Raw genomic sequence first — 13,510 nt, forward strand, 5'->3', positions numbered from 1 at the left:
TCAAGTGAAACACAAAAAATGCAACAAACAACGAAATATGAACGAGAAGGGTAAAAAAAAAACCCACACCAATCTGATATATCTGATACATCACTAAGCTTTAGAACTTTGTTGTAAAACTCTCCTTCCGCATTTCAGGCTGGCCGCGCTAGAAAAACTATGTGGAAACGCTTCCCACCCACCCTGCTTGGTGCTGTCACGCCAAATGTCTTCCCCCTACAAAAACCTTCCCCCCCCCCCCATTTACTTCCGGGGTAATTTCCTCTTACGACATTGACAGCGATCAATAGAATCCAAATCTCCTGAAAATGGTGGTCACTGAATGACATTTGTCTTTATCTTTCCCAGGGGACTTATGTCAAACACCAGGAGGCTTCGAAAAATTCCAGGCGGAGTGTTAGGGAAAATTTCAGGCGCAGTGTTAGGGCCGCTGCTGGGAACTTCTGTCCGTGGAAAACGAATAAAAAATTGTTTAATTGTCCGTCAAATGTGCAGTCAGGAATATCCTCAAGTTAATTTGTCCGATTAATACAGACGTTTTGTTAACGCTATATTATAAAAAATTTAAAAAAACAAAAAAAAACAAGTATCCTTCCAGCGACGGGCAGTCAAAGCCGAAGTGTTATCGATCGCTGTCAATGACGTAAGAGGAAATTACCCTGGAAGTAAATGCGGGGGGGGGGGTTGTAGGGGGAAGAAATTTGGCGTGACAGTGCCTCGTCTGAGCTGCTGTGATTTAGATTACCATAGTAACTAATGAGATTACCATAGTAACTAATTAGATGATCATAGTACCGTATTTTCCGCACCTAAAAACCACAAATTTACTCAAAAGCTGACAGTGCGGCTTTTAACCCGGTGCGCTTTATATATGGATTAATATTAAGATTCATTTTCATAAAGTTTCGGTCTCGTAACTACGGTAAACAGCCGCCATCTTTTTTCCCGGTAGAACAGGAAGCGCTTCTTCTTCTACGCAAGCAACCGCCAAGGTAAGCACCCGCCCCCATAGAACAGGAAGCGCTTCTTCTTCTACTGTAAGCAACCACCCGCCCGCGTAGAAGAAGAAAAAGCGCGCGGATATTACCGTACGTTTCATTTCCTGTTTACATCTGTAAAGACCACAAAATGGCTCCTACTAAGCGACAAGGATCCGGTTCATGAAAAGACGCAATCTCTCCATCCGCACACGGATTACTATTTCACAGCAACTGATATTCCTGTGAACCGCACTGTGGATACTGTGGATACAACGGGAGCACGTACGGTGAATATTCGCACCACAGGGAATGAGAAGTCGTCCTTCACTGTGGTTCTAGCTTGCCATGCTAATGGCCTGAAACTTCCACCCATGGTGATATTCAAAAGGAAGACCTTGCCAAAAGAGACCTTTCCAGCCGGCGTCATCATAAAAGCTAACTCGAAGGGATGGATGGATGAAGAAAAGATGAGCGAGTGGTTAAGGGAAGTTTACGCGAAGAGGCCGGGTGGCTTTTTTCACACAGCTCCGTCCATGTTGATATACGACTCTATGCGCGCCCACATCACAGATGGTGTCAAAAAACAAGTGAAGCACACAAATACAACACTCGCCGTCATTCCGGGTGGATTAACCAAAGAACTCCAACCGCTGGATATTGGTGTCAACAGGGCATTCAAATCACGACTGCGAACGGCGTGGGAACAATGGATGACCGAAGGCGAACACACCTTCACTAAGACAGGCAGACAGCGCCGGACGACATACGCCAACATTTGCCAGTAGATCGTAAATGCCTGGGCAGATATTTCGGTCACAACTGTGGTCCGAGCTTTCCGGAAGGCAGGATTCACAGAACTGCTGAACAGTGACACTGACTCCGATGACTTCGACGAGACGGAACCGGCCATTTTGGATCCCACATTTGCCCAACTTTTCAATTCGGACACCGAAGACGAAGAATTCGAAGGATTTACGAATGAAGAATAACTTCAGAAGGTGAGCGCTATGTTTATTTTGTGTGTTGTGACATTAACGTTCGAGCAACATTATGTTGCTATTGCTCTGCACTATTTTGAATTTTACTATGTTTGTGATTGCACATTTGCGTACATTTTGGGACAGAGTTGTTAGAACGCTGGTTTTTAATATATTATTAAAGTTTGACTGACCTATCTGACTGTTTTTTTGACATTCCCTTTAGCGCAACGTAGGCGCGGCTTATAGTCCGGGGCGGCTTATAGGTGGACAAAGTTTTGAAATATGCCATTCATTGAAGGTGCGGCTAATAATCCGGTGCGCCTTATAGTGCGGAAAATACGGTAACTAGTATATCATGCAAACGCTCAGATTCCAAACATTGAAATAGTTTGTATAGTTCAAGACTTCCGGTCATTAGAAAACATCCCTGCACATCATAATGGCAGCTACAGTTGAAAGATCTAAAACAATTATTTGGAAATGTCCGGCGGGCCAGATTGAAAATCTTAACGGACCGCATGTGGCCCCAGGGCCTTAATTTGCTCAGGTCTGTTATAAGGCAACAACCTGCTTATTAGTATGTGCTCCTCAGTCAATCTATGCTGACCTCAATGATGCTGTGCTAAGCTGCATAATATTGGTATGTGCTCCCCAGGGATGCTATGCTAGCACCAGTAGTCCAATCATGCTAAATGCTAGATGTAAAGCAGCGTACTATTTCAAATATTGGGTCCATCCTTCGCGAGGCTTCGTGTGTTCTAATAATCCTTTTTTAATGAGCTGGGAGCTAATCGGGCTAATGCTAACAGGTGCGTCACGTGAGCAGCCGGGAGAACCAGTTCCGCTCAAGCGGCAGCTAATGCTAGCTAGCTACTTAGCGGTTAGCCTGTCAAGCCGCAGCGGACGTCGGGTTGCCGCGACGTGACCGAAGAGAAGAAGCGGGAAATGAGGACTTACTCCGCGGTCCTCTTCGGAGAGGAAGTCTGGTCCGTCGTCCAGTCCTTCCTGCTGCGGACACACACAAAGAGCACACGAGAGTGGTCATTTTTAGCGCCTCACACACACACACACACAGACCGGAAGTGGGACAAGCCGACCCCCCGTCGCGACCGCCGAGACGCCCGCAGGCTTTCGGGGCGAGTCGGCGGGTCGCCAGGAAGAAGTGCAAAAGAAAGCAGAGAGAAAAAGAGGCGAACCCACCATCATGGCTGCCGACGGGTGGAGACAGGAAGCCGTGTAACGTCATGACGTCGTTCGAAAACATCCGGGTTTGTGACGTCATGACGTCCGATCACTCAGCGACCAGCAGGGGGCAGCAGAACGAACACGGGAACTGTGGGAGATGAAGTTTTTGATTGATTGATTGAAACTTGTATTAGTAGCAGAGGTGTGGACTCGAGTCACATGACTTGGACTCGAGTCAGACTCGAGTCATGAATTTGATGACTTTAGACTCGACTTGACAAAATGTAAAAAGACTTGCAACTCGACTTAGACTTTAACATCAATGACTTGTGACTTCACTTGGACTTGAGCCTTTTGAATTGACATGACTTGACATGACTTGCTACTTTCCCCAAAACCCAAAGATGAAAAAGTTATTCGGGAGCGCTCCGTATTTTTCATCGTGTACTTGTCTATCAGCGTTGCGTGTGTCAGCTGGTGTGGTCTCAGTACAACAGCCAATCAAATTAGATCTACTTTGTTTTCATCACACAGCATTCATCCAATCAAATTGCAGGACAACCAACGAAGAAGACATGTCCAAACCACACGCCAGTGAACAAAAAATGATACCTAAAATAATTTTGTTTGGGTATAAAAATTACTAGGTGGTCAACACAAAACGGTTTGCAGTATGCAACACATGCGGTTCGAAAATTACTGATGGAGAGGCAACAACTTCCAACTTCATCCGGCATTTGAAGTTGCACAAAGAACGGTAAGTTTTGAATGTAAGATAACGTTTATTGGCTAAGTAACGTGACTTTTATTTGCTGTGTAGTTAAATCAGTGAGGCTGTAAACTCACTGCTAACGTTATAACGTTATTGCAAACATGGGAATCTGTTGCAGTTCACTACCTTATTCATACTTTTTGTTCAGTGATTTTTTTTAAGCAGGGTTACGTTAGTCAATATATCACACGTAACGTTAGACGGCGGTCAGCAGCACCGCGTATTTTAGCCACCTAAAAAAAGACAAAAATAGTAAAATAAAGGTCAGTTAAAATGTATACTATATTATGAATATGTGTACCGTTTTAGCTAGCTTTCTGACATACTGTTGGTTGTTTACCTCAGTGGTCCCCAACCACCGGGTCGCGGCCCGGTACTGGTCCGTGGATCGATTGGTATCGGGCCGCACAAGAAATATTTTTTTTTTTTCTCTTTTTTTAATTAAATCAACATAAAAAACACAAGATACACTTACAAGTAGTGCACCAACCCAAAACAACTCTCTCCCCCCTTTTGTTCTGGGCATTGAACATGAAGACTCTTCCTTCACTGTTCCGAGTGGCCATGAGAGTCTTGGCAGTGCCTGCCTCCAGTGCTCCAGTGGAGCGAGTTTTCAGCCATGGTGGCATCATACTACGCCCCCATCGTGCACAAATGACTGACAGACTCTTGGCTAATTTGGTCTTTTGCAAATGCAATGCAGCATAGGGCCCTGACATATAAAAAGTACAACTTTTTTTGTTATGTTCACGTATATGTCATGTTTTTTCAATGTTAACACTTTTGTACAAATAAGTACATTTGCACTTTATTTTTCAATGTGTTTGTTCTGTAAAGGAATGAGTTAATGTTTAAAATGACTGGTTAATAGTGCTATTATAAAGTGCAATGTCAGCACAATTTTCTTTCCTCCAATTTAAAATGCACTTGTTTTAATAAATAAATACAGCGTTTGAAAAGCATACACAATCTGTGTTAATATATTAGTCTGTGGTTAAAAGGACTTGAAAGGACTCGAAACTCAAAATGCAGGACTTAGGACTTGACTTGACACTTTCCAGTCTTGACTTTGGACTTGACTCGGGGCTTGCCTGTCTTGACTCGGGACTTGACTCGGACTTGAGGGCAAAGATTTGAGACTTACTTGTGACTTGCAAAACAATGACTTGGTCCCACCTCTGCTAAATGGTAACACCTGAATAAGTTTTTCAACTTGTTTAAGTCGGGGTCCACTTAAATTGATTCATGATACAGATATATACTATCATATATACTATCATCATAATACAGTCATCACACAAGATAATCATCAGGGTGTATACATTGAATTATTTACATTATTTACAATTCGGGGTGTGGAAGGGGGGGGGGGGGGGGTTAGGTTTGGTTGTTATCATCTGTCATCAACAATTGAGAACAGAGAAATTGATATTGAAACAGTGTAGGTCTGACTTGGTAGGATATGTACAGCAAGTAGTGGACAGAGAGAGAGAGAGGGATCAGAAGACATAAGAAAAGAATCTACATTTGGTGAGGCACTGACTTCATCACAGTCAGATTTACAAACATATGAACCCTAAAGAGTATCTTATTCACCATTTGATTGGCAGCAGTTAACGGGTTATGTTTAAAAGCTCATACCAGCATTCTTCCCTGCTTGGCACTCAGCATCAAGGGTTGGAATTTGGGGGTTAAATCACCAAAAATGATTCCCGGGCGCGGCGCTGCTGCTGCCCACTGCTCCCCTCACCTCCAAGGGGGTGAACAAGGGGATGGGTCAAATGCAGAGGACAAATTTCACCACACATAGTGTGTGTGACTATCATTGGTACTTTAACTTAACTTTAACTTTACACATACAAACTGTAGCACACAAAAAAGCACATTTAATTTAAAAAAAACGTTATTATGGTCTTACCTTTACTTATAAATGAAGTCCATGTGCAGCTCCTTTTGAACAAAAGCATCGATAACTTGTTTATAGAAGTCTTCCTTATCTTTCTTCAGTTTTAAAAGTCTCTCTGTCTCAATGGAGATCTTCCTTTAATTATTACCTCCTGCTTCGATTGAAAGTCCAGTTTAGAAAACTGTTTTATTTTAGAAATGTAATCCTCCATGTTAAAAGTTCAGGCAAGAGGAAAAAATAAACGATCGCTGCTAACTGTTGCTGCTTGTTATAAATGATAAATGGGTTATACTTGTATAGCGCTTTTCTACCTTCAAGGTACTCAAAGCGCTTTGACAGTATTACCACATTCACCCATTCACACACACATTCACACACTGATGGCGGGAGCTGCCATGCAAGGCGCTAACCAGCAGCCATCAGGAGCATACTTGCCAACCTTGAGACCTCCGATTTCGGGAGGTGGGGGGTGGGGGCGGGGGCGTGGTCGGGGGTGTGGTTGGGGGCGTGGTTAAGATATATATATATATAAGAAATACTTGACTTTCAGTGAATTCTAGCTATATATATATATATATATATATATATATATATATATATATATATATATATATATATATATATATATATATATATATATATATAAATAAAATAAATACTTGAATTTCAGTGTTCACTTACAAACTACAACTCACAAACACTTTAGAGTTAGGCTCCACCATCAGAATGTGTACTTAAACTTATAAAGATCACATGGATATTATTCAGTGAGTTGATTCACCAAAATTAACCTGTTATACAGGAGGAAAAAGCACACAGGACGTTTCAATTGTTCACAGACTGGTCGCGCTCATCAGAATGACAAGACACCTCCGGTCTGCAGGTGATAGCATTCAATTGGGAAGAAACGCCCTACTGCCCCCTGCTGACCAATGTGAATACTGATAAATGTGTAATGACAGCTCCAAAAACGAATTCAAACCACAAAATAAAAATAAATAAATCAACACAAAAATGTGACACATTATGGGTGGGTCACATATGCATGTACAGTAGATGGCAGTATTGTCCTGTTTAAAAGTGTCACAACATTGCTGTTTACGGCAGACGAACTGCTTTACGGTAGACACTGTTGTTGTGTGTTGTCAACATGTCACTCAGGTCCGCCTGAATTTCGGGAGTTTTTCGGGAGAGGCGCTGAATTTCGGGAGTCTCCCGGAAAATCCGGGAGGGTTGGCAAGTATGATCAGGAGCAAGGGGTGAAGTGTCTTGCCCAAGGACACAACGGACGTGACTAGGATGGTAGAAGGTGGGGATTGAACCCCAGTAACCAGCAACCCTCCGATTGCTGGCACGGCCACTCTACCAACTTCGCCACGCCATGTTGTCACTTCTTCTGCAGCCGAGTAGTCGCAAGAATGCTCCCTGGGATCACTACCGCCCTCTACCACCAGGAGGCGGGATTACTGCGAGCCTCAGCCAGTGCGTCTTTGCAGCCGTTTTATGATTGCTCAACACAAGAAATACGTTACACACATACAGTTGTTGACAAAATACACTGTACATTATATACCTCAGCTAACTAAACTTTGGAAATGTATAATATAATTCATATAGCAATACGGTCTCACTGCACAGCAGGCCAGCAGTTAGCGGAGTCATTGCGCAATCCATGGTGAGGCTCAACTCAGTGACGTGCCACAACTGGCTGCTGACTCACCGCAAGTCTCTTCTCAGTATTTGAACGGCAAATGTGAAAATTCTGCGATTTTGAATAAAAATTAATCTAAAACTGGTGAAGTTAAATGGAAAATAACTTTATAGTATAATCACTGGATACATATAACAATTTAAAAAAAATTTTTCTTTTTAAATTTATTTTCTTTCCATGATGGCACGTGAGGCCCCGCCTCACCTGCCTCCCCTGACTGCACGTCACTGTTGCACAGTGACGTACATATTCTGTACAATTGACCACTAAATGGTAACACCTGAATAAGTTTTTCAACTTGTTTAAGTCGGGGTCCACTTAAATTGATTCATGATACAGATATATACTATCATATATACTATCATCAGTCATCACACAAGATAATCATCAGGGTGTATACATTTAATTATTTACATTATTTACAATCCGGGGTGTGGAGGGAGGGGGGGTGGGGGTTAGGTTTGGTTGTTATCATTAGTCATCAACAATTGAGAACAGAGAAATGGATATTGAAACAGTGTAAGTCTGACTTGGTAGGATATGTACAGCAAGTAGGAGAGAGAGAGAGAGAGAGAGAGAGAGAGAGAGAGAGAGAGAGAGAGAGAGAGAGAGAGAGAGAGAGAGAGAGAGAGAGTTCAGAAGCATAAGAAAAAGTATCTACATTTGATTGTTTACATTTGATTATTAACAATCCGGGGAGGGTGTTTGTTTAGGGTTGAAGTTGCCTGGAGGTGTACTTTTATTGCGGTTTTGAAGGAGGATAGAGATGCCCTTTCTTTTATACCTTTTATCTTCAATAAAGTTTACTCAGTCAACTTGAATCAATAAGTAACGTTTACTCGACCTCCCAAAATGAATGTGCTTCATTTCCGTGCGTGTGTACAAAACTACATTTCTTTTATTTTATGCATTTATACTTCTGTAAGTTCTGTACTTTATCAGGACCTCCTTCAAAACCGCACTAAAAGAACACCTCCAGGCAACTTCAACCCTTAACTAACACCCTCCCCCCACCACACCCCACCTCCCCGGATTGTAAATAATCAAATGTAGATACTTATTCTTATGCTTTCTGATCTCTCTCTTTATGTCCACTACTTGCTGTACATATCCTACCAAGTCAGTCCTACACTGTTTCAATGTCCATTTCTTTGATAATGCAATTGTTGATGACTGAAGTGCTGATATCAACACCCGACACCAGCAGATGACATGGCACCCCAAACCATCACTGATGGTGGAAACTTTACACTAGACTTCAGGCAACGTGGATCCTGTGCCTCTCCTGTCTTCCTCCAGACTCTGGGACCTCGATTTCCAAAGGAAATGCAAAATGTGCATGGTTGGGTGATGGTTTGGGGTGCCATGTCATCTGCTGGTGTCGGTCCACTCTGTTTCCTGAGATCCAGGGTCAACGCAGCCGTCTACCAGCAAGTTTTAGAGCACTTCATGCTTCCTGCTGCTGACCTGCTCTATGGAGATGGAGATTTCAAGTTCCAACAGGACTTGGCGCCTGCACACAGCGCAAAATCTACCCGTGCCTGGTTTACGGACCATGGTATTTCTGTTCTAAATTGGCCCGCCAACTCCCCTGACCTTAGCCCCATAGAAAATCTGTGGGGTATTGTGAAAAGGAAGATGCAGAATGCCAGACCCAAAAACGCAGAAGAGTTGAAGGCCACTATCAGAGCAACCTGGGCTCTCATAACACCTGAGCAGTGCCAGAAACTCATCGACTCCATGCCACGCCGCATTAACGCAGTAATTGAGGCAAAAGGAGCTCCAACCAAGTATTGAATATTGTACATGCTCATATTTTTCATTTTCATACTTTTCAGTTGGCCAACATTTCTAAAAATCCCTTTTTTGTATTAGCCTTAAGTAATATTCTAATTTTGTGACACACGGAATTTTGGATTTTCATTTGTTGCCACTTCAAATCATCAAAATTAAATGAAATAAACATTTGAATGCATCAGTCTGTGTGCAATGAATAAATATAATGTACAAGTTACACCTTTTGAAAGCAATTACTGAAATAAATCAAGTTTTTCAAAATATTCTAATTTACTGGCTTTTACCTGTATATATATATATAGTATATATCTGTATCATGAATCAATTTAAGTGGACCCCGACTTAAACAAGTTGAAAAAGTTATTTGGGTGTTAGCATTTAGTGGTCAATTGTACGGAATATGTACTTCACTGTGCAACCAAATAATACAAGCTTCAATCAAATCAGCTGACATTGACATGTTGCTGTCTGAATCACTCTATGCTAACCTTATTAATGCTGTTAACCCCAATGACGCTATGTTAATATCAGTGATACAATGCTAACACAGTTAGAGTGTCCGCCCTGAGATTGGTAGGTTGTGAGTTCAAACCCCGGCCGAGTCATACCAAAGACTATAAAAATGGGACCCGTTACCTCCCTGCTTGGCACTCAGCATCAAGGGTTGGAATTGGGGGTTAAATACACCAAAAATTATTCCCGGGCGTGGCCACCGCTGCTGCTCACTGCTCACCTCACCTCCCATGGGTGATGGGTCAAATGCAGAGAATAATTTCGCCACACCTAGTGTGTGTGTGACAATCATTGGTACTTTAGCTTTAACTTTTTTATGCTAACCCCCATAACGCTTTGCTAGTGAGGCAATGCACCAATGATGCTCTGCTAATCACAGTGATGCTAACTGTCAAACAGCGTACTATTTCAAGTGTTGGGTGCATCCTTCACGCGGTGTCGAGTGTTCTCCTCGGGTCGGTTCTGGCCGACACGTGTTGACAGGTGTGTGATGAGCGGGGACACAAATAGAAGCAGGATCACATTCTCAGGCCAGCGAGCCCAACAGGACTCCACTTCTGGTTCCTATTACGCCTACTCCATCTAAGGTCAAGAATGTGCAGCCAACAGGAAGTAGCAACGATCCGACAGGAAGTCTTGAGTCAGCTGTTGGGAGAAGGTCCAAACAGGACTTGAGCTATGCAAAAGTAATCCCTGGTGCTAAGAGGTTCTGGTACTGGAATTGTAGTTCTAGGGATATTCACTATGACCTATGTGGTTCGAACTGGTTGTGGTTCAGTCAAAGTGATTCTAAAGGGGTTGTGGTTCAGTCAAAGTGGTCCTAAAGTAGATTAACAACTATTAAAGTGGCTCTAACTAAGTTCTGGTTCAGTCAAAGTGGTTCTAAATTAGTTGAACAACTATTAAAGTGGTTCTAACTAGGTTCTAGTTCAGTCAAAGTTGTTCTAAATGAGTTGAACAACTAATAAAGTGGTTATAACTAGGCTCTGGTACAAAGTTGTTCTAAAGGGGTTCTGGTTCAGTCTAAGTGGTCCTAAAGTAGATTAACAACTATTAAAGTGGCTCTAACTAAGTTCTGGTTCAGTCAAAGTGGTTCTAAATTAGTTGAACAACTATTAAAGTGGTTCTAACTAGGTTCTAGTTCAAAGCAGTTCTAACAGGGTTCTGGTTCAGTCAAAGTTGTTCTAAATGAGTTGAACAACTAATAAAGTGGTTATAACTAGGCTCTGGTACAAAGTTGTTCTAAATGGGTTCTGGTTCAGTCTAAGTGGTCCTAAAGTAGATTAACAACTATTAAAGTGGCTCTAACTAAGTTCTGGTTCAGTCAAAGTGGTTCTAAATTAGTTGAACAACTATTAAAGTGGTTCTAACTAGGTTCTAGTTCAAAGCAGTTCTAACAGGGTTCTGGTTCAGTCAAAGTTGTTCTAAATGAGTTGAACAACTAATAAAGTGGTTATAACTAGGCTCTGGTACAAAGTTGTTCTAAAGGGGTTCTGGTTCAGTCTAAGTGGTCCTAAAGTAGATTAACAACTATTAAAGTGGCTCTAACTAAGTTCTGGTTCAGTCAAAGTGGTTCTAAATTAGTTGAACAACTATTAAAGTGGTTCTAACTAGGTTCTAGTTCAAAGCAGTTCTAACAGGGTTCTGGTTCAGTCAAAGTTGTTCTAAATGAGTTGAACAACTAATAAAGTGGTTATAACTAGGCTCTGGTACAAAGTTGTTCTAAAGGGGTTCTGGTTCAGTCTAAGTGGTCCTAAAGTAGATTAACAACTATTAAAGTGGCTCTAACTAAGTTCTGGTTCAGTCAAAGTGGATCTAAATGAGTTCAACAACTATTAAAGTGGTTCTAACAAGGTTCTGGTTCAAAGTGGTTCTAACTGGGTTCTGGTTCAGTCAAAGTTGTTCTAATTGAGTTGAGCAACTAATAAAGTGGTTATAACTAGGTTCTGGTACAAAGTGGTTCTAAAGGGGTTCTGGTTCAGTCTAAGCGGTCCTAAAGTAGATTAACAACTATTAAAGTGGCTCTATCTAAGTTCTGGTTCAAAGTGGTTTTAAAGGGATTCTGGTGGAGTCAAAGTGGTCCTAAAGTAGGTTAACAGCTATTAAAGTGGTTCTAATTAAGTTCTGGGTCAGTCAAAATGGTTTTAAATAGATTCTGGTTAAGTCAAAGTGGTCCTAAAGTAGGTTAACAACTATTAAAGTGGTTTTAACTAAGTTGTGGTTCAGTCAAAGTGGTTCTAATGGGCGATTTTGTTATTCTTATAGCCAGACCTGTGTTTATTTCCGTACCTGATGGTTTTGGACACTTCTGTTGCCTTCCTCAGAGGTTGTCACGTGACTAAAGGAGTTCAGTCACAGTGACTCTAAATGAGTTGAACAACTTTTAAAGTGTTTCTAACTGGGTTCTGGTTCAGTAAAAGTGGTTCTAATTGGGTTCCAGTTCATTCAAAGTGGTTCTGAAGGAGTTTAATAACTAATTACGTGGTACTAACTAAAGTTCTGTTGAGTCAAAGTGGTTCTAAAGTAGTGAAACAACTACTTAAGTGTCTCTAATGAGGTTACGGTTTAGTCAAAGTGGTTCTAAAGGAGTTTAACAACTAAAGGTGGCTCTAACTAGGGTCTGGTTCAGTCAAAGTGGTTCTAAAGTACAAACCCCGTTTCCATATGAGTTGGGAAATTGTGTTAGATGTAAATATAAATGGAATACAATGATTTGCAAATCCTTTTCAACCCATATTTAATTGAATGCACTACAAAGACAACATATTTGATGTTCAAACTCATAAACTTTATTTTTTTTGCAAATAATTAACTTAGAATTTCATGGCTGCAACACGTGCCAAAGTAGTTGGGAAATGGCATGTTCACCACTGTGTTACATCACCTTTTCTTTTAACAACACTCAATAAACGATTGGGAACTGAGGAAACTAATTGTTGAAGCTTTGAAAGTGGAATTATTTCCCATTTCTTGTTTTATGTAGAGCTTCAGTCGTTCAACAGTCCGGGGTCTCCGCTGTCGTATTTTACGCTTCATAATGCGCCACACATTTTCGATGGGAGACAGGTCTGGACTGCAGGCGGGCCAGGAAAGTACCCGCACTCTTTTTTTACGAAGCCACGCTGTTGTAACACGTACTGAATGTGGCTTGGCATTGTCTTGCTGAAATAAGCAGGGGCGTCCATGAAAAAGACGGTGCTTAGATGGCAGCATATGTTGTTCCAAAACCTGTATGTACCTTTCAGCATTAATGGTGCCCTCACAAATGTGTAAGTTACCCATGCCTTGGGCATTAATGCACCCCCATACCATCACAGATGCTGGCTTTTGAACTTTGCGTCGATAACAGTCTGGATGGTTCGCTTCCCCTTTGGTCCGGATGACACGATGTCAAATATTTCCAAAAACAATTTGAAATGTGGACTCGTCAGACCAAAGAACACTTTTCCACTTTGCATCAGTCCATCTTGGATGATCTCGGGCCCAGAGAAGCCGGCGGCGTTTCTAGATGTTGTTGATAAATGGCTTTCGCTTTGCATAGTAGAGCTTTAACTTGCACTTACAGATGTAGCGACCAACTGTATTTAGTGACAGTGGTTTTCTGAAGTGTTCCTGAGCCCATGTGGTGATATCCTTTAGAGATTGATGTCGGTTTTTGATACAGTG

General features: G+C 41.7%; 1 protein-coding gene across 3 annotated transcripts in view; it reads right to left on the reverse strand.

The window, feature by feature from the left end:
* Positions 1 to 3,235, reverse strand: part of snx6 (sorting nexin 6) — a 28,133-nt gene extending 24,898 nt beyond the window's left edge. Inside the window, exons 1-2 of one of the 3 annotated variants that reach the window (XM_061925171.1) lie at positions 3,161 to 3,235; positions 2,918 to 2,968 (exon numbers count right to left, since the gene is read on the reverse strand). In XM_061925171.1, the coding sequence (XP_061781155.1) occupies positions 2,918 to 2,968; positions 3,161 to 3,166 (57 nt within the window). In that variant the 5' untranslated portion in view covers positions 3,167 to 3,235. Of the gene's footprint in view, positions 1 to 2,917; positions 2,969 to 3,037 lie in introns of all 3 variants that reach the window. The other 2 variants (XM_061925172.1, XM_061925170.1) reach the window with 2 other exon arrangements.
* Between the last annotated feature and the right edge of the window lie 10,275 nt (positions 3,236 to 13,510).

The sequence above is a fragment of the Nerophis lumbriciformis genome, linkage group LG29 (genome assembly GCF_033978685.3).
Source record: "Nerophis lumbriciformis linkage group LG29, RoL_Nlum_v2.1, whole genome shotgun sequence".
Taxonomy (NCBI): Eukaryota; Metazoa; Chordata; class Actinopteri; order Syngnathiformes; family Syngnathidae; genus Nerophis; species Nerophis lumbriciformis.